The 23,137-nt window shown below is 36.5% G+C and overlaps 1 protein-coding gene across 3 annotated transcripts in view; it reads right to left on the bottom strand.

Moving 5' to 3' along the window:
• Positions 1-1,043: 1,043 nt before the first annotated feature.
• LOC150098917 (polyamine-transporting ATPase 13A3-like) overlaps positions 1,044-23,137 on the bottom strand; it is a 434,948-nt gene continuing 412,854 nt past the window's right edge. For all 3 annotated transcript variants that reach the window (XM_090404645.1, XM_090404644.1, XM_090404646.1), the window contains 2 exons: positions 14,012-14,165; positions 1,044-2,286 (listed from right to left, as the gene is read on the bottom strand). In XM_090404645.1, the coding sequence (XP_090260771.1) occupies positions 2,072-2,286; positions 14,012-14,165 (369 nt within the window). In that variant the 3' untranslated portion in view covers positions 1,044-2,071. The remainder of the gene's footprint in view (positions 2,287-14,011; positions 14,166-23,137) is intronic.

The following is a 23,137-nucleotide window of genomic DNA, read 5'->3' as shown; positions in this document are numbered from 1 at the left end:
ATTTCTTTCACCTGCATAAAAAATTAGCACTTTTGTTTACTACAGTGTCACTAAAAATAAGGGAAAAAAGGATATTTGCAACCTATATAAGTTATTAACCTATTTTAATAACTTATAATTTGATTATGTATATCATTTATAATAAAAGCTCATATGACATCAAACATATTACTGCTGCTTGCCTAAGTAATGAGCTTGCAATATACATTTATTTCTAGGACTTCTGAAGGTAACAATTTTTATTTGATTCACACACACTACTGGCCAAATTGCCATAAGCTGCTCACACATATTGGCAAAGTTCAAAATCTTATCTTAGTGACATACTTGGCTTATCATAAGTTTAAAAAAAAAAAAGAGAGAAAGAGAAGATCCAGTTGATCTTATTAGCATCTCAGTAATATTACTATATTAAGACTGAGAACACACAATCTAATATGTAACATGTTGCAGCCTTAAATAGAAGAACATTTAAGTAAATGATAGTGAAGATATATCAGACTTAATTATATCACAATGCTATAAAACAAACATGATGATAATAAACTGTGAAAGCAACACTTAATTGTTTTTTTAAAAAAAAATGTTAAATGCTATTAACTAATGATTTTTTTTTTATACATTTAAGATATTTATAATGAAAATGAAATTTACATTGAGTGCGAAAAGTCACATTTATTATTTCTCTTCCTAACAGTCTATACTAAATTTCAGGATTGGAGATTATAATTTGCTTAATTCAAAAAAGATTTTGGTAAGAAATCTGTCAGTTTTAAAAATGGCATCATCTATAGATAAATTTCAATCTGCTTCACAAGATAGAGCAATATGATTATTAGAGCACTTCAATTTACAGAATGGTACTTAGTTTTAAAGGGCAGAAAAACTAAACTGTTTTTAGTAATTCAATATGCTGAACCTGACCCATGAAAGGTTATTTGCATACCTTTAGTACATTTTTTACTATGGGTGGGCTAAGGATTTTTTTTTTCTATTTTTATCAATTTTATATATATATATATATATATTACATAGTCCAGAAATCCTGCTCTAGAGACAAAACATAGATTTCTAGCAACTTCAGGTCTCCAATAAGCAGGTAGTGGCCTCTCACCGGGCAGTGAAATTCATCTCTCACCTAAAGACAATCACACATCCATACCCATAAAGTTGGAGAACAGATATGCTAACCACTTGGTTAATGTACAATATGTATTAGTTATGCATGAAAAGAGGCAACAAAACATTACAAAACTTGTCCAATATATATATTTTAAAATCTGCATAATAAATTTATTTACATATAATCCCCATTTGAAGACCAGTGTCAGTAGAACAGCTTCTGAGATAGAATAAATATATAAGCTATATGGCCAACTTATCTTTTTTTTTTTTTTTATAAATTTTAGCATGCATCCATTTTGCATGGATTTCACTTTAATCTACGCACCAGTATGTATTTACATACAATACTTTGGTCCACAGTATATTTTTTTTCACACTGGAACAATCTGTCATGTATCTCACTGAGGCCCTTCAAAATATGTATGCATGTATGTATAGTGTAGAAATCTGAAGATAAATTTTGAAGATAAATTTACCATTGAAATTAATAAATTTCAATGGCAAATAACATATAATCCATATAGGATAAGTATTACAATTAAATAACAAGGATTGCAAATTGACATTTGTAAGTTAGATTGCATTTCATATTAATCAATTAACTTTAATCCAATTTTTTTTTTTTCAGCACCCTCCAGTTAAATAATAAATAAAATAAAGCTGCCTCTACAAAAATTGAGATTCCAAGTATGGAATGGGTTACTAAGCTCGTCCATATATTTGTATCTGATTTCAGTAATGTATTTGAAATCAGTTTTTCTAACATAATATTCACAAAATTTTCATGAATGTCACATATGAAATAATTTTAATATAAAATAAACAAACAATTTTTGGACACAGAGGATTAATACCTCAAGTTTACATACAAGGACATCAATATATTATTCCAAATGATATTACAGTAATTACATTTTTTTAATGCTTGAATAAAAACTGAAGGACACTAAACAAATTCTTGTGCCTGTAGATCTTGAACTTCATGTGTGCCATCTTGAAATGTAACAAATGTCATTGGCTGTGGTTGCCTTCTCTCTCTCTGTTCTCTTCCTCTTGGTAAGTGTAAGCCAACTAATAAGTTTTGAATTTCACCTCCACATTGAGGCCATCTATTTTCTGATTTTTTACTAATATTTACATTTATCTCTTCATCATAACCATCTAAAAACCATAAGAAAAAAAAATTTAATACAGTATGTCCAAAATCAGTTTACATTTGATAACTACATGAACATTATAAATTATTATTATTTTCTTAACCTCCATGGAGCCATAAAACTCATCGTAGGAAGTCAATACTAGTCTCTCATACCATTCCTTAAACTCATCCACTGTTTTCACTTTCACGAACCTCTTCAGGCAATGTGTTCCATGCTCCTTGCAAAAATACTTACTACTTACCCTTTTCCCAGCACTTTTGTAGCTTTCAGGGATGACCACTTGTCTTTGCTCCTTCTCTTTCAACAGATTAAATGTCTCTCAATCATACCCCCCTTCCCCTTGTCTTCTATACATCAAACCTCTGCAGTTTACATGCCTCATTACAGTCCTGATATCATTTTTGTTATCTGTCTCTGCACACTCTACAAAGTTACTTCATCCCCCTTCAAATCCTAATGATCAGATCTGAATGCAGAAATCCAGATATGGTCTGATCAAAACATTACACAATGGGATCAAAACATAATGACTAATCTCTCATGACTACTGTCCTTCTCAACATTGCAGTAATTCTCTGAGATGTCATCACAACCTTTGCAATATGTCCTTGGTACTCAAATATCTATTCTCAATCACCCAATGATCCCTTGCTTCCTCTACTTCTTCCAATAGAACTCAATCAAGTGAATATGAAGCATTTAATCTGCTGATCCCAAATATTAAACCCTTACATTTAGTTGTATTAAACTGATATCCCCATTTGTTTGTCCACCTTTCCAAATCCTTTTGATGAGCCAAAACATAAGCAGTTTTACTAATAATGTCAGCAGTTTTACCAAGCTTCACATCATCTATAAACAACTGAACATATTTCTGAAACTGCTCCTCCCTCCATATACAGCTCTGATATATATCAGAAAGCCAACCACTAATCTGATATTTAAACCTATATGTTACAATTTAAAAAAAACCAACTTGTCATGGGGTGCCACAAGACAAGTTGAGCAGTAATGGTGATCACTAACAAAAAAAAAATGACAGTATATGATTGCCTTCATCCACTGCTTTTGTTATTCTATTGTAGAAGCTTACCAGATTACTAAAATGAGCATTCTTTTACAAATCCAGACGGGCCTGCATAAATAATATTGCCCTCATCTGCCCAATTCTGTATATGAGTTCTTACCAATTTCTCTAAAATCTTAACAACTACAGAAGAAATACAAACAGGCCTATAGTTTGACACCTTCATTCACCCACACCCTTAAGCAGTGGCACTATCTTACACCCTTCTTCCCTCTACAGGAACCTGTTTCATTACAAGTCAATGGCACGTTAGTTTCATAGCACATTTCCTTAAAATATGGTCAAATTCCATTCATTCTCCTAACCTTATTGACATTTAGCGTACATATTTGGAATATGTACATATTCCAAATACGTACTTATTCTATGTATTCAGAGTACTATAAATACTGAGTACTATACGTACTCAGTATTTGGAATATATAGTCTTCTTACACTTTTAACACTTCAGCACTCATTATTCTTTTAGGAATAGAGCTTGTGGTACCAGGGTGAAACACTAATAAAGTGATCATTAAATAGCTGAACTATATCATCTGCATTGTCCCCCAATTTTCATCTCCCTCCAGCAATGTAAATCTGTCCACTATCATTCTTCCTCCTATTCACCATATTGCAAAAAAAAAAAAACCTCCTTGGATTGCAGCACCAGTCTCCTCTCATATTCTACTTTTTTCTCACCTTACAACACTCATCACTTTTCTAGACTGCACTTTATATTCCTCATGCAACTGTTCTCCACCTCTCTTTGTCTTCCATGATCTCTTTTCATCTGCAATTTTCCTCTTGTCATCCATTTGATTTCAAATTACTTTATCTGCTTCACTTGGGGTACACAAACTACATTGCTGTCAACAATTTTTTCTTAAGTATCTACCATGTACTATTGACTGTTCTTTCATCCCTTGTACTGCTACAAGTGGGTTTCTAGGTCTATGATGGTTGCCTGCCTTATAATGGATGCCTCCACATGCCTATTCTTCCTCCAAGTTAAGACTACATATTCACTCTCACCAAAAGGGTACAAGTATGAAATCTTGGTCACAATCAGCTCCTCTGATGCTATGACCAAATCCAAAAACTCTTGATCCTTGTGTTCTCTCCACCACATCCTGCTTAAGATGGTTTTCCCTCAAGAAATCCAAAAATGCAGTTCTCTTATTACTGCATGTTATCTCTCTATCCAGTTTATTGCTATAGTTGAAATCTCCCCCCCCCCCCAAATGATCACTTGCTTTGCACTGCCAAACTAATTTGCTGAAACATTTCCTGCTCATCACTATATTCCATGGTCTGTAGCAACATCCTACTAAATATCTTGTCTTACAGATGTCTATCTCACACCATATACTCCCAACTCCAGTCGTTATTTCCCCTATGATTCTCCATCCTGAGGGAGCACAATTCATCTCTTATCATGCGTAACACTATCGCCATGTTTATTTTCTCTATCTTTCCAAAATATGCTATACCGTTAGAACATCTTCCTCAATAGTTTCACTGATGCCAAAACCTTTGGAGAGACTGGGTCAATCAATGCCACAAACACATTACCATTATTTTTAATGGTCCTAGCATTTGTATACAGAAAAACCAGTGCATTACCAGTATTCTTATAGCCATTATTACTCCCCTTATACTTCACCTGGCTCTGTAATATAGTGTACACCCTCTCATTTCTCAAGCCACTATCTCCACATAAAGCCATTCCTGCTACATCCCACTCGTGCAATTCTAGTTTCCCTACTCTGACACACTCACTTCCCCAGAAAACAACAGTCTCTCCATATGCCTGCAATCCATCTCTTGCATACATCCCTCTTCTATCCTCAAAAGTACTCCATGCATCTTCATAGGCCAAACCTCTTTTTCTACACATTCGTGCTATCATCTCATTCATTATCACTGCTCTTGTCCTCTACTACACATTATCATATTACGGCAACATGCTCACTACCATTCCTTGGACACATTTCAAATGCACTGTCCCTAACATCAACCCCAAATGTTGCACTACTCGATTCACACTACCTCTCAAGTCATCTGTCCCAACCATTACTATCATCTCTTCTACATATTCACTCCTCTTTACTGCCATTGTCATGCTCTTCATTGTTCCACCAGGGGTGCAAGTATGAAATATTTGCATACAAGCACTCCTCTGGTACTCTACTCTGCACACTCCAAACAAATTCATTCATCCTTCTCCCACTAGCATCCCTGATATTTGCAGCTTCCAATCTCACTCTGCTTTCCCCCCCACTCTCCCTCTCATCTGTAATTTCCTCTCTTCCCCCTGTCTTTCCCATTCTCTCGCCTTGCTCTCTGATGTCTTTCTCTCACTAGTCTCTCCATTTAACCTCCTCAACTCAATCCTCATTCCTTCCATCTCCTTTTTCAGAAGCTCCAGGAAAGCACTGGATAGTATCATAATGGTATGGCTAGTGTAACTTTGTAGTCAGAGAATAAGTATGTAGGTATTCTATGAAAAAAAAATTTACTTACCATGTATATGTTAATTGCCCCCCCCCCCATCTAAAAGCAGTCGGCAAAGCAGCCTATGAGGTGCAAGCTTGTGCCTTTTGTTACTATTGAACACAGACTTGCTGAACATTTGTATTAACTTTCATAATTTTTAATGTTTGTGTGGGCTAGTGCAGAGTGCAATGATGACTGGAAAAAGTGAACCCACATGTAAATGCATGAAATTGATCTAGAGATGAAAATTAAAATTATAAAGGGAAAAAAAATTATCTGATACTTGTCTGATAAGTAGCTTTTAAAAAATTCAGTACCAGGTACATAATTGTGTACTTCCGCATGTTTAGAAATTTTCTAAGTTGATTTTTTGTGTTACAGTTGGTGTTAGAAACATCTTCACCATAAGTTCTCCTTGTTATTATGTGCACGTACAACACTCCTGAATGTGATGCTTCTGCACTGCGTAACACCAGTAAAGTTACATTTTAAATGAAATAGTGGAACATGATGGACAAAGCAAATGGAAAATGGAAGATCCAATCCTAATGTCTCATGGTTTTAAAAGTCCAAAGAGAAACTTCTGATGATGCTCTTTGGCTGTTACTAAGAGCTTTACAAGAGAAGCAAGAAGCCATGTTCAATCATCTCTTGATAATTCCATATGAAATTCTGAACAGCCAAATTAACTTTTTTTTGTTATATGTTCTCATATTATTTATACTTTTATTTTACTTTGCATTAATAATTAAATGCTAAAATCTAATTTGTACATGCATCCTGTGAATGAAACTAACAGAAACCTTTAAAATATGTTAATGCACTACCACATACATGTAAACACATAAGAAATAGGGTGTGATTCATACTTAAGAGAGTAAATCCAACTTAAATCCAACAATAAAATGTGAGTTACATAAAGTTTGCAGAATGTAACACAACACATTGTATAAGGGCATATTGCTTCCCCTTATAGATCTTACTAATAACAGTCATATACAATCTAGCACACTAATCTATTATCTAACTCCCTCAGTTCCAATTTAATTACAACCTTTTCATGTTGTAAAAACTAAAATCTTTGTGGAATCTAAATATAATACTATGCATGCATTTCCCTTGTCCAATGCATTTGTCACCTTGTTATAATAAGTAAACGGATTACTAAAATACTGTATTCCTTTGAAAACCTCTACTTCCGTCAAATAGGATATTGTTGCTTTCTCAATGCGATTCTGAATCTTGGTCCTCTTTGACAATTTAACCACAATTACAGCAAAGTGGAATAATTTTGTCCTCTTTCCCATTCCTTGGGATCCCAATGGTAAGACTCATGTTCAAAAGGTGCATCAAAAATTGTTATTAACTCTTTGGAACATCTCCTTGAAACATGCAATGATATATCATGAAGCCCTACAGCTTTATTATCATCAAGTTTACTCAGTTCCCAATATATTTACTCTTCACTCAAGTTCTGCATAATGTCAACTATATTCTCTGCAATGGTTATTATTTTACCATTTTCTCCAACCATTATCATTTTTTTTTACTGGCTACTTATCAAATGTGCTCCCTGGAATTTTTATTGGTCTCATTAGCTAACTGCTGCCGTATGGCACTTTTTTCCTACCCTTAAGCATCTCAAGCATCTCATATAGCAAAAATGAGAAGGACACTGACATGCAGAAGTAAAGAGGTTATGGTTCCCTTGTATAAGGCTTTGATCAGCCACATATGGACTACTGCACACAGATTTGATCGCCTGGTTTTCAGGGGAATGAGGATGTATTGGAGAGATCCAGAGAAGGTTTACTAAGTTGGTGTCAGGTCTATAGAATGTTATATATGAGGAGAGATTGAGGGAATGCAACTAACAGAGCCTTGTAAACAGAAGAAGCTGAGATTTTTTTTTAACGCTGATCGACCTATAATACATTAGTACCGTATATGAGTAATAAGTTGGGAAAGGAGAAACTAGTTTATATTTCATTTAAAAGCGTGTATATTATATACCTTGAGAAATACATTGGGGGGGGCTGTTCTGCAGTGCAGCAGTAGCAGGGAGGAAGGGGGGAGGAAAAGAAACTTGTTCTGTGGGTTTCAAGGTGTACTCTGAAAGGATGTTGGGTGGCAGCTGTGTGTGTTCCATTGGGCTTAACACTGAGTGGGAGAATTATTGATGCTATTTCAGATGAACATTTGCCTTGGAAATATTCACAGAATACACAAGTCTGTGTGGGAGGGAATGAATTTGTAAAAGATGGGTCATTTATCAATCTAATTCATTTCTTCTGTATAGAGTCAAACATTTTGAGGGAGTTTTTAGGAGTTCTACTCCAAATGTGAGAGAAGTATTCGATAGCTGGGAAGATTTGTGATTTGTATAGGGTTAACAGCTGTTCAGAGGTGGAGTAATGTCTTGAGTGAAAGAGAAATCCTAGTTTTTGGAAGTTGAGGATGCAAGGGTTGTTATGTGTTTATGCCAGGAGAGGCTTGATATCAGTAGTTAGATAGCAGGATTGGTCACCCGTCTTAGGAATGGGTTCAATATAGGCCAATTTCCAGGCTTTGGGATATATATACCAGTGGAGTTAGAGTATGTGCAGGCAGCATAGGATAAGAGTCAGTTCTGGTGCACAGACCTTCAGGACAAGAATAGAAATCTTATCTTGTCTGGAAATTGAGTGTTAGCATCCAGACAGAAAGCTGGCACTCCAACTGCAGAAGTCCTGAGACAGTCCCAATGATGGGAGTTTGCTTAGCAAACCTTTGTGCCAGATCCCATCAAAAGTTTTGGAGATATCAGGTGCAACCACTTGAGATTCATCAAATTTCTCCATGGCATTTATCCAGAGATGGGTGATAAGAGTAGATTTGCTGTTGATCAGCAATGGAATCCATACTATTGGTCGCTTAATAACCAAGTGCCATCAAAGCAGTGTAGGAGTTGGGAATTGATGGTTTTCTCCATCACTTTAGATAGGGCTGAGGTGAGTGAAATAGGGCAGTAATTAGATAGCAGGATTTGTCACCCTTCTTAGGAATGGGTTGAATATAGGCCAATTTCCAGACTTTGGGATATATACCAGTGGAGTAAGAGAGTATGTACAGGCAGCATAGGATAGGAGTCAGTTCTGGTGCACAGACCTTCGGAACAATTCGAGGAATGCCATCGGGGTCAGGAGAATTTTTTTTTTGCATCTATTTTAGGCAATAGGTTTCTGATCTCTTTCTGGCAAAAGGATATAGGGACATTGTATGTGGGTAGTTGGAATGACTGGGGGGGGGGGACATTTGCAATTATAGTAATGCATGCATAGGAGGCAAAGTGTGAATCCAGGAGATGGGCTTTTTCTGTGGGTGATGATGCAATAGAGTCACCTGGATATGATAGGGTGGGAACAGTGTTGGACAAAAGTTATGACCAACTATTTTGGCAAAAGACCAAAAGACAGCTGTCATTTGGGCAGGTTGCAAGTTTCCTGCTTTTTGCTTATTCTGTTTTGGAAGCATTAATAGTTTTCTTGCATCTATTTCGGGCTTGGATATAAGCATTTCAAGGAGGATGGAGTTCTTGATGTAAGCCACTTGTGGTATGCTTGGTTTTTCACTTGTACAGCCTTGGCACATGTTTTGGAGAACCAGGGTTTAGTTAGGAGATGGCAGTTCAGAGAAGTGTGAGGAATGTATGTTTCCATGCTAGTGAGGATTACTTGAGTGATATATATTCAGTGCATATGTTTGGATTGGAAGACTGGAAACAATAGTTTGACCATTGGGAATGAAGCATAGCAGTCACTGAGGCTGTCCCACTTGAGAATGTTATAATGCCAAACTATTCTTGTATGGGAGTGGCTACCAAAGTGATCATATCTCCCTAAAAACTTATGAACATTGGAACCAAAATTGCAGACTTCACAGATCATCAACTTTACAATATGATGACACTATCAGGAACAGCTAAATGTTCACATAAACAAAGAACCTCTATTTTTCAGTCCTTTACCTTCAAATACCTCCATAAATCTAAACCTTACCAAACTCTGTACAAAAAAAGAACCAAAAGAAATGCTTAAAGAAAAAGGCCTAAATACCATCAACCTTCTTTCATCCTCCAAACAGGTTATTTGTTATACCGATGGATCATCAGACACCAATATGATTAATGGAGGCGCTGGTGTTCTCCTTCTACTCCCGAAAGGTGAAAAACTTTCAATAAAAGTTGGATCTGGGAGAATCGCTTCCAATTTTACCAGCGAACTCTACGCAATAAATAAAGCACTAGAAGCCTACTTAAATCTATCATCATCTCAACAATCTGAAGGAATTATAATTTACAGTGACTCAAGATCAGCTATGGAGGCAATCAAAAATGGCAATACCAAGCTCACACAAGACATCCATGAACTCTTAAATCAACTAAAGTGTTTAGGTAAAAGTTGCATTTTACAATGGATTCCTGCTCATGTAGGCATTGATCACAACGAAGCAGCTGATAAATTAGCAAAAGAGGCCAGAGAACTCAACCAAGAAACTCATATGATAACTCTTGTTGATGCCAATGCACTAGCAAAAGCTAAACTAATTCCATTGAAATCAGTGATACAACATCAAATTCCCGAGATCAATGCTGACAGAAGGACCTCCACCATGATAGCAAGACTACGAACAGGACATTATAGAGGAATGAAGATCAATACAGATGATACGAGAAGATATAGAAACTGCAACAACTGCCCCAATACTGAACTGACACCCACTCACATCTTTACCTGTCCAGCAATTACAGCAGCCTTGCAAGAAATAGATCCTAATCCTGAACAACAGCTCTATACAAACAAAATCACAGACATAGCCAAAGTAGTACAAGGAGCACACGGAAACATCTAAGACTCTTCAAAGGACAAGACAACAACAACATGGGAGTGGCTATATAAGCATTGTTGCATGGGGAAGGAGATGAGCAGATTGTAGTCAGAATTACTCGGGGGGTGGGACTTCACTGTGCATTTAGAAGGGTCATTGGTGAGGAAGAGATCTAGGGTGTTTGGGGAGTGGTGCAGGTTATCTGGTCGGCATGTGAACAATTTGTGTAAGGTCGTCAGTGATGAAAAATGTTTCAGCATCTCTGCCTGCAAGATCTGTACAACTGGAGGAAGAAAGCTAGTTGGTGTTGTGCACATTAAAATCTCTTAGTAGGATGATGATTTCGCTCTTAGGAGAGTGGAACTGGAGAAAATCAATTTTTAAGGAGAGGAAATTAAAGAGCTCAGAGTGGTTGGTTGCATTAGCAGAGCAACAGAGACAGCAAATGAATTTGACAGAGTGGGGAAAGGATATTTTCAACCAAAGAGGGTTGAAGTTGGGCAATTCTAGGTTAGCTGCTCTCTGGTAAGGTATGTCAGAGCAGACATATGCCACCCTTGGGTCAAAAGGAGTTAGAGTTTGGATGATTGAGATGGATCATGCTGGGGGGGGGGGAAGTGAGATTTGAGTTTCTGCAAAAAAGAGTAGGTGGGGTTTGGTGGACTGAAAATTAGGATATGATCGAAACATAAGTTGATGAAGGGTTTTTACCAGATTAATGTAGAGGAGAATTTTCAAAGAGGAGAGAGGCAAGGGTAGAACTAGAGGCCATTCCCAGAAGCTGTATAAGGAGGGTGTGAGCAAGGAAGTAGAAGCAGGTTCTTTGCATGGAGAGTGATAGGCAAGTGGAATGCACTTCCTGGAAGCGTGGTGAGTGCAGAAACTGAATGGGTTTATGGCATGGTTCAATGATCTGTTTGCTTGAGAGAGTCCTTTGACTCTCTCGATGAGAGTCATTGATCCATTGATGAGTCCTTTGACTCATGGAGGTCAGATGTTAATAATAAGGGACTCATGGTCTAACGGTGCAAGTATCACAAAAAATCATTAGTCAGATGTTTACTAATTGCTGCATCATTATCAATAAACTCTAGATACTGTTAAGCATGAAAATGGTATTGCCTTGTGGAGATGGCTTGATGATGTGAGAGACCACTGAAAACTTACAGTTGAGCCAAAGCTAATCAAATGACAGTGTGCTATAAATGAACTTTCAGGACTTTGAGCCTTATCATAGATACACATTAGCAGATCCACTCCATTCATCTAAAAACAAGCAACTAATAATGGAGCAGGGTACAGAAGACATACAGAGATGAATTATGGTTCCAGTTATTTCACAATGAATGTGGATTGTAGGTATGGCAACAGCATGAATCATTATATTCAATATGGTGAGTGCATGGCTCAACAAATACACTCGCCTATGGCAAGTAGATTTTGTCAACTTGTGAGTAGTTGTAGATTGGATGAAATTAAATTTTTTATTTATTAAAAAAATAAGTTTGTGAAATATCTTTGAAACTTTAAAAAACACAAGTGTAGCACCCTGATCAGTTTATGGAACTTCATTGCCTTTTTGAAGCATATCATTAAAAAAACTGGGGTCATTGGGTAAGTACAGTTTTTATGTGGCAAGTAGGATTTTGCATATTTGTTAGCCCTCTACAAATGTATCATTCATTCACTAGGGTGTGTTGAAAAGTTGTGATAATCACTATGAAGGAATTGAGGTAGAACTGTCTAACTTGCACACTATTCTACATATTCCCGTTGAAGTGTTATATACATGTTACAATGCTGCTGCATCATTTGCAATCCTCTGAGAAAAAAGTCTTTCCCTACAACTCAATACCACAGCAACATCTATCTGGTACTGGATACTTTTAGTATTATCCTGCTAAAAGTATGAAAAAACATGAACACTGAATGGCTAGTTCAGCTGGACATTTGCAGAATGAGTTGCTACCAACAAGGATCTTAGTCCAAGATTAATTATTATTATTATTCAGGCCTCCATGGAGTCAAAAGACTCATCGTGGGAGGTGTCCTTCCTAAGAAACGCAAAGTCTATCAAGACTCATTGAGGGGAGGTCCCCCCCCTAAGAAACACAGTCTACCATACCACTCCTTGAACTCATTGACCATTCTCACTCTCACCACTCCATCAGGCAATGCATTCCATGGTTCAACCACCCTCCATGCAAAGAAACCACTCCTCACCCTCTTGCTCACAGTTTCCTTTCGTAACTTCCAGGGATGGCCTCTTGTCATCACTCCTTCCAGCTGTGCAACCAAGCAAAAGAACTCCCCAGTGTCAACCCTGTAACCACCTCTCAACAGTTTAAAAGTCTCAATCATATCGCCTCTCCTTCTTCTATCCACCAAACTCTGCAGTCCACATTCCCTCAGCTGATCCTCATAACTATCATTGTACAGTCCTGAAACCATCTTTGTTATCCGCCTTTGTACCCTTTCCACAGTTAATTTATCCCATTCAAATCCTAGGGACCAAATCTGAGAACAATAGTCCAAGTGTGGTCTGATCAGGGTCTTATACAATGGAATGATAATTGTTTTATCTCTGCAGGTCAGTATCCTTCTCATTATTGCAGCAATCCTCTGTGTTACCTTCACCACCTTTGCAATATGTCCCCTAAATTTCAGGTTTCTATCAATCATCAACCCCAGATCTCTTGTCTCCCCTACTTCCTCCAGTATAACTCCTCCCATAGAGTATGCAGTGTCCCATCGATGTTTCCCAAACCTCAAGACCTTACATTTTGCTGCATCTTTTAAACTTTATGTCCACAGAGTTGCATTTTTGTCAAATGCTTTCAGCATTTCAAGGAGTCCATGTCATAATGAGTTCAAGTTCTTCTGAGAGTGAAAGGCAGATGTGTCACATGCTGTTTATATATATATATATATATATTTTTATATATTTTTATTACTTTATTTTTTATTTTATTATTTTTATAAAGTTCATTATTTCTAAACTGAAAACAAAGTACTTCAAAATGACTAGCTCATTCAATCTTCAGTGATGTAAAAATTAAAGTTTGAAATTTGAACAATCATTTTCAAATTTCAAACTAGCTATTTAATTCAAAATTCTGCAGGATGATATGTTTCACTGTTGGATTCCCTTCAAGTGGACTAAACTGATATGTTGTGTGAAATACATTACAGTTATGAAAAAAAGAAAAAAAAACTTGACAAATATGTTTGTGTAATAACACAAACGTGGTTACTCCTGAAAGTAATAAACAATCATAAAGAATACTGAACATACCTGTTTCTCTTGTATCACCTTCATAACTACCAACTGGCGGCCATTTCTTCTTCTGCAGTTCAAGCTCAAGTTTTTCAAAAGCATGAATTGGACCTCGTATATTACGTAGAATGGGAACAACATAATCAAAGAGAAGTTTTTGAATGAAAAATGTCTAAATTATAAAACAGAAACAGTGTTAGTTCCTCCATATATTTTCTTAAGGAGTGAGAATATTATAAAATTACACTCCTTTTAATTATCCATTAAAAATTGGATAATTAAAAGCATCATATTGCAGGATAACAGTTGCATCAACCTTATTTAAAACAGACTAGACAGAGTATTAACTGAATGCCTGAAATACTCTATACACCATTTTATAAATTGCAATTTAAAAAAAAAAAAAAAAAAAAGAATTTTTATCATTATTGCATACAAAACCAATATTGAGAAGATCTAATGTGGACTAACTCTTTTTTTTAGAAGGGGATGAAATATTTATTAACACAAATAATACTGGAATGCTTTTAAACATGATTTGAGTGAAATATAGCAATACCATACATAATTACAGTAAGCAGCAATTAAATCTAATACCACATAATACAAAGATGCATGGACTTCCAATACCAATCATACATATGTAAATTTTAACTTGCATTTTTTGACTCTAGTATTTTTTGTGAAAAAAAATTATACTTTTTAAGTCTTGTCAAGGTTCCAGTAGTTCATACTGTGAATTTTCTGTAATGTATCTTGTGCACCTAATTAAGGATTGTGTTCCTTGTACAAAATAATAGTTATATTTAACTACTTGCATAATATCAAAAACATGTCAGAATTCAGCTCAAGAGACCATATCAGCATTTCAATTTCACTGCACTCTTCCCATTCAAAAAAAAATAAAAATAAAATAAATAAATTTTCCTAGTTATCCCATTAGGATGTAAGCAGAGACGTCTGTACAGCAAGAGAATTTTACGGTGATTGTAATATCTGACACTGATCAGCCTACATCTGGATTAACTGTTCTCAGATTTGGTAACAGCACTTTGAAAGAGAAACTTTAAAGAGTGGATAATAAGCACGATATAATAATAGATTGAGAGCATGTAATCTGCAGAGTTTTATCATCATTATTATTATTACCACCCAAGCATCTCCATGGAGTAATCATTAGTGACTCATTAAACATTTCATCAAGTCTTAACTATCATTTACACAATACCATGGCAACCTATTCTACTTTTTCCTTCCACTACTCATGTACTGAACCATTTCCTCTGTATCAGTCCTATAAAAATCTTTTAGTAACTTATTTGTATTTATCATATCACCCTTTTTATGCATAAACTCATATCTTCACTATACACATAAGGAGAATTTCATAGACCTGCTACTATTTTCATCACTTGTCTCTCCACTTCAATCTCCAAGAAACCCAGGTGATAACCATGCATAATTGTCTAGATGGGGCCATATCAAAGCCTTGTAAAGAGTATAATAACCTTATTTTTGCTTGTCCGTATCTTTTCAATAACCAGGTGAGCTATTTTAGCTACCTCTGCAATATGCTCTCTGAACTTAGTTTGCCAGCATTCCCCCCAAACTGCTAACCTCATTATTTATATATTTATTTTTTACGAAGATGTTACGTAGGTCCTTGAGCTATTTTACCTATTTCATTTGCAAAGAATAAGCAATAATAAAAGTGAGAAAATAATTCGAGACAATTGTTCATTTCATGATAACATTTTCGTATAGTGACACCATTCATTATCACAACAATTGTAGTAGAACGTGTATGAGAAGGAGGTACTAGAGCTGTTGTGCCAACTGAATATTAATTTGGCAGTAGGGACTGATATTAGCATGGATGCTAAAAGTGTGCCCAGCAGAACTGGCTATTCCTTTGACAGCTATACAGTTTGTCTCAGAACAGAGAAGATTCAATACGAGTGGAAAGAATGTATGGTAATCTCATTACCCAAAAGTAGTGCAAAGACTTATCAGTATCTCTGGAGTAGTGGTGAAGATTCTGGAAAAGTTGGTTAGGGGTTGCATACAGAAATGGGTTGACAGAGAATCAATACTTTGCAATGAATAGCATGGGTTTATTGTGGGAAGGTCATGTTTAGGCAACTTGCTCACATTCTATTATTATTGTCCCAAGACACCCGATGGAGTCAAGACTCATCATGGGAAGTCCCTTTGTCACACACAGCTCATCATACATTCACATTTTCTGCAGATACCACACTCTCAAGGCAATGCATTCCAATCATTCACAAGTCTCCATGCAAAAAAACCTTGCTGCTCACACTCTCCTTAAACAGCTGACAAGGATGACTTCTTGTTCTCTCTCTCTCTCCATCTCCTACCATTTTATGAAAAAAATCTTCAACATTAATCTTATAACAGTCCCTTACCAACTTATTACATCTCTATCATATCACCCCTCTTTTTCCTATCCATTAGACTCTGCAATTTGCTTCTTCTCAACCTTTCCTCGTACTCAACATTCCTGAGACCAGAAATAACTTCAATCTATTTCCTCTGGACCCTTTCCAATATTTTTTCATCCTTTTGAAAACCAGGCGACTTGATCTGTCCATATGTGGCCTAATCAAGGCCTTACACAAAGGAATCAGAATCTTCCTGCTTCTACAAGTCAGTGTGCTCTGCATCATTGTGTTGTCCTCACAATTTTGGCAATGTGTGATCTAAATTTTAGATTGTTATCTACCATCACCCCAAGATCTATTATTTTCTCCACCTGCAACAATATATCCACACCAAGAGTAAATTCTACAGCCCATCTTTGTTTACCAAATTTTAAAACTTTACATTTTGCAACACTGAAAACTGGCATCCTCACACCTGTACCCATTCACTCAGTCTGTTCAAGTCTTCTTGTAAGGCCACAACTCTACTCATAGTTCTTCCCAACTTTGCATAATCTGCAAACAACTGAATATCCCCATTCAACTCTTTCCCAATAAATGATACCACTTATTAGATGTGATTTCTCCATACCTTCTTCATGCCATTTCTTTTTCTCTTTATCCATACCAGAACAGTCTTCAAATCCAACTGTTCTCCCTGCATCTTAGACCATCCCATTCCCTTCTTATCTACACACCTTCACTTCGTCTCTGAGCATCAACCTTTCTCATGTTATGTTCCACTGTTGACCCTGAGTCTCCTCATTTCCCCAGTTTGTCTTGCACATTTGTTCTCATTCTAAACACTCATGCTACCCACTTCTATCACTCCTTCCTTGCTTAGATTCATTCTCTGCACTCATTACTCTCCCTTCCAACAGCAGCAGTCTCTCCAAATGACTCCCACCAAAACCATTCAAATGCGGTCCATCACTCTTATACAGTTCAATTCATCCCTCAAACTCATTCTGCATTAACAAACTGCATTCCTTTCTCTTCACACATTTCAGCTAACATATCATTCATAATCCTTGTTCTCTGCCTCATTTTGTCACTGTCATCCTGGGCAACATGCTGAATATTACCTTTTCTATCATACTATTATCTTTTATCCTCCTCAATAACCTCCTAATATGCCATCTTACATTCTCCTCATTCCCAGTTAAGTCATTTATTCCTACTACCACTACCAATTCTTTTGCTCACTTACTATTCAATGTTTCAATCACTCCATTCATTTTTGTGCATCTTCTCATTTGCCACACAATGTTATAATAACGATACTGTTGAGTTAGACAAGGGGAAGGATACATTATGATACTTTTAAGCTTTACTAAGGTTTTTGACAGAATACAACATGGAAGACTGTTGTATTATTATTACGGGCGACTCCAGGGAGTCCTTAGACTCATCGAGGCCCTAAACATCATGTCCCTAAATGATGTCCTAAACATCATGTCCACACAACTATACGACACTCTCACAGTATCTAATCATTCCTTGCCTTGAACTCACTCACAGTCATAGCACCCACAACAAACTCTGGCAGCTTATTCCACTCATTTACCACTCTAAAAGTAAATAACCCAGCTCTAACACCCTTGCCCAGCTTCCATAGGTGTTCCTTAGTTCTACCACCACAAGTCCTGATCTCAAAATATCCTCTGAATTAATCCTATAGAAACCCTTTAGCAATTTGAATGTCTCAATCATATCTCCCCTTTTCTGCCTATGAACTAATTTCTGCAACCCACTAATCTTCAACCTGTTCTCATAAGGTTCATTCCATAGACTTGCTATCATCTTAGTCACTCGCCTCTGGATCCTCTCCACCTCCTCCCCATCAAGAAGAAACCTGGGTGACCAAATCTGGGCACAGTAGTCCAGATGAGGTCTTATCAAGGCTCAGTACAGAGGTACAATAACTTGCTTGTCTCTGCTCATCAAAGTATTTTTCAACAACCAAGTGAGTTGATTTAGCCACTTTTGCGATGTGTCCCCTAAACTTCATCTCCCTATCCACCAACACTCCCAAGTCCCTGGCCTCATCAATCTCCAGAAGTACAGTTCCACTAATGTGGTATACTGCTGCTAATCTTTTCACCCCAAAATCTTTTCACACCTTACATTTTGTCGCATTAAACTGACATCCATTCTCCTTAGCCCAGAACTCCAATCTATCCAAGTCGTCCTGCAAGATTTTGACATCTTCTGCATTCACTATTGCCCTACCCAACTTTGCATCATCAGCAAACAAATGAACTGTTCCTCTTAGATCCTTCCCTATATCGTTAATGAACAAATTAAACAGCAGTGGTCCAAGAACAGAACCCTGCGGCACACCACTAGTCACAGGCCGTCTTCTGAACTCTACTCCTGAATAAACTACTCTCTGGTTTCTCTCCATCTCACCAACCCTATATCCATTCCCATATGTTGTAGTTTATGGATTAGAATTCCATGTGGTATCCTGTCAAATGCCTTAGCCAGGTCCAGCAGTATCACTGTAAACCCATTACCCTTATCCAGTTCAGCTGTCACTGTGTTATAAAACTTGAGCAAGTTTTGATTATAAAATATCAGTGTAGATAAGAGAATTGCTAACTGACAAATATCAAAAAGTGAATTGGGGATATGAGTCAGCAAGATTATGTAACCAGTGGTGTACCACAAGCAGGGCCGTCGCCATATTAGATTGCACCCTGAGGCAAACAATTAAATATCATCCCTGGTGGATTATAAGACAAAAATATAAGAAAATCTCCAATTGCTATTTTATTTTTATTACAAGAGAAATATTAATGCAAAACAATTACATAATAATATTAATCCCATGTTTGCTCTATGAGGATATTGCAAAATAAAACTGTTTATAAGCTCTTCTAAATGTAAATTATAAGCTATGCCTGCCTCTATCAATATAGTTGCTAGACCAACCAATCTTTCTTTCTTGGGCCATTGCTGTTTGCAAATAATTTTTAATCAGTAAGCTTGGAAAAACTTCTTTCCGCACTTGCTACACTAACAAGAATTGTTAGCATAGTGATGGTACCTACTGCAATATGGCTGAACAAGCACCCTTATTAAGTCGTGGCGTGAGGCAGGCTGCCTATATGCTGCACCCTGTCGACGGTACTGACCACAAGAATCACTGTTTGGTCCACTGTTATTCAATCTCTACATTAATGACATTGGGAATAATCTGACAGAAGATATATCAGCTGATTGCTGATGATGCAAAGAAAAGTAGGGTAATCAGGAATGCAGTTAATCTGCAGTACTTGCAGAAATAATTTAAATAAGCTGCAATTGAGGCATATGAAAATGGCTATTAGCTATTATTTCAATGTTAGGAAATGCAAAATCATATGTTTTGGTGTGATTAGATATCCATTATTATATTATATTGATGCAATTATGCTAGAAGAAACTTGGAGTTTTAACAACTTCCTAGGCCATATAGCAAATATATACAACTCAGAGGATAATTGCAATACTAAAACAAAAACTGGCATGTAAAGATAAGGAAGTCATTTTGTCTATTTTTAAGGCCTTGATAAGTCCTCACTTGGACTATTGTATGAAGGTCTGGTCTCAGTGGTGATTCTGATACAGTGGGAAAGGGAAATCTGATACGTTTTGATATTTGGGTATTATCAAAAGGGGAAAGGACGTGAGATTAATTAGACAGGACTGAGTTTTGATGTTATTTAAGTCTACAACGTGGTCTCTGATCAAAATGTATCAGATTTCCCTTCTTGGGATAACCTAAACTTCCAACTTTTCCTAGCACAAGCACACTCAGCCATACGTTCTGCTATTGCCAAAAAAGCTCAGTGCACCTTTCCATTGAAAGTACTACTCACATGTACAGCTGCTAACTGTATAAATCTGAAATCCACCCAGCCATGGAATACTGTACCAAAATACTCTAATATTGCTTAGTTCGGAAAAGAACAATCCTGTTAATTGATGATCCCTCTCCCACAGACATTGTTTCTGCCTTACATCTGTTCTGCAGGTACTTTTATGGACAAAACTCTGCTAAACTGGCAACTATCATTTCCTTGAATTTCCTCCAAACCATAAGAACAAGAGCACTGCTGGTCAACCATTTACAATCCATATCCAAAAACTTTCCAAATTAACTTCTCTACTTCCTCTTTCATCATTCCATCTTATCCCCTAACTGCGTTTTCCTTTTCTCAAAAGATTAAAATCTTCTTTCAGCTGTTAACAGATTCCTCCTTTCTTTTTAACCTCTTGTCCAATATATGTCACTGATCACTGATGTGCTATAGGTCTTGCAACCTGTTGTGAGTGGCCCACACACACCAGGTTGCAAGAATCTTATAATCTTATATTATAAGATGTGTGATGACACACACATCTTATAATATTAGATGTGTGTGTCATCTAATATTATAAGACTGTCAAGTGCAATGATCTCTATAACTTATTTCCTTGGTTGGATTATTGTTTTCAATCTTCTGATCCAACCAAGTTCAGTCTTTACACTGGGTGCTCACTGAAGTAATTCTTATTGGCATGGAAATCTTGATTCCAGTTTATCTAAGCCTTGGTTCTCCAAGAAGTGTGTAAGGCTGTACAATGACAATGACACATACTGCAATTGGCTTCTGTCAAAACCTCTATCTTTCTTCATTCTATTTATACCAAAGTCCAAAACATCTTCAAACAAACTATCAGAATATCTAAAACTGATTCCTGAAAGAACTAAAAGCAAGAAACTTTTATTATGTTCAAATGGCAATCAGGCTTTTCTGGTCTTTTGCCAAAGCTAATGGCAATAACTATTGTTTAATGATACTTTCACCACTTTTGCAGTTGACTCAATTTCTTCATTATCTACAAAAACAACTGATCTTGTAGATTCTCACTTTTCCTCTAATATAATTTGACAAATGTTCTACCATTCCTGCTCTTTGATTTTTTGCTAGAGAGAGAGAACAGAAGCCCATTTCTAAGAAGCATGACAAATTTTCCCATTTAACTACCATTCAACTCATTTCAGTTCGTTATAAAGTAGTGGAGAAAACCATTAACACTTGTTTATCATGTTACCATGACCCCCCCCCCCCCCCAACTAATAAATGATCACCAGTATGGATTCTATCACTGTCAGTCACCTAAGGATTTTCTTGCTTATATTACCCATCTTTTGAAATTATTATTATTATGAATATCAGACTGCCAAGGAAGAGTGCTGACCTCCCATGATGGCATGGGAGGTCAGCACTCTTATGCTAAAAGATCACCCAACCTTGCCTTAAACCCAATCACAGTTTCTGCACTCACCACACTCCCAGGATATGCATTCTGCTCACCCTCCATGCAAAGAACCTTTTCCTCACACCCTTATATAGCATTCCAGGAATAGAATTCCATGGAAAAGTTTGAGGAATCTCAAATGGTTGCTCTTGATATCTTTAAAGCTTAGACCAGGTTTAGTATAAAAGCATATTTAATAAGCTCACATCATATAGCCTGTCTTATGACTCCTCCATCTGAATTATCAGCTTTCTTCTCTAGACATGCACTAAGTGCAATGGTGGATCATTATTCTGAAACTTTATAACTATTGCTAGTGTTTTGCAATCTCCTGTTTTTGTTCATCTACTCTCTTCCTTATAAAGACCTTCTGCAAACCCAACGCACAATTAAGTGTACTGCACTTCTATGTTTCATCTGACCAGCCTTGAACCACACAAATCACTGAAACTTTCAGGATGTCACACATTGGATTGCCAATGCTAAAGTATCTCCATTTGATGGCATTAACTGACAGGTAGATATAATTTTTTGGGGGTACTAACATGTCAGTGTTAGTACCCAACTATAGAAGCTTGTGGCAAAAGAGGTTAAGAATTTCCTATACCAAGTTCTGTTCTTATTATTGGAAAAAATCAATGCCAGAATACTGTTGCAGTTCTCGAGTTAAGCACGTAATATTCAGGAACAATCTCAGTTCTTGGACCATTGTAATCATTTATTCCAAAGAGCAGAAGATAAAAAGCCAGATAGTACTAGAGAAGGTTTGCACAAATATGATTGGTCTACAATATTTTATGGATTTTTGATTGCTGTATTGCTTAAATGGCAAAAAAAGTGCAAATTTACTATATAATTGTTTCTCTTCTTCTTCTTCTGTATCATCTGTAATATTTATTATAAGAATCCCTACTACAACCATGTTAGACCTTCCAAAACTCCAATAAGACAAAAGTAGATCTGTTAAGTTTTTATATTTGCAGAAGTATGCTTCTTGGAGAAGCAAAAACCTAATACTGTGATGTAGCATAAGTTTCCATATACTGTGCTTTGTTTAACAGGACTGGGAAGGCATCATACATTTAATGAGGCAATGCAGAAGAGTGAGGATAAGATTAGTGAAGTGTAAGATTTAATCCCTAGATTTCAGATGAATCTGATGAAGTCTTCAATTTGTAAGGAAGCAATTGTGTATCCCACTTTTTTAAAATTCTTTTCCAATTTTTTTTTTTGCAGTTGCTTGGCATTATTTGTGTTTCATGGCCACTGTTCTTGATTTGGAAACTGGTTATTTTCTTTTCATGTAGATGGTAATCATGCTGAAAGAACTTTGTCAGTGACCTGTTTTATTTTTTCTTTAATTCTATTCCTTGTTCTCCCTTTATCTGTATGAAATGGTTCAGCCAGT

Source organism: Typopeltis vanoorti, chromosome 15 (genome assembly GCF_054136105.1).
Source record: "Typopeltis vanoorti isolate ZY-2024b chromosome 15, IOZ_Tvanoo_1.0, whole genome shotgun sequence".
Taxonomy (NCBI): domain Eukaryota; kingdom Metazoa; phylum Arthropoda; class Arachnida; order Uropygi; family Thelyphonidae; genus Typopeltis; species Typopeltis vanoorti.
This window is presented reverse-complemented; position numbering and strand designations above follow the sequence as displayed.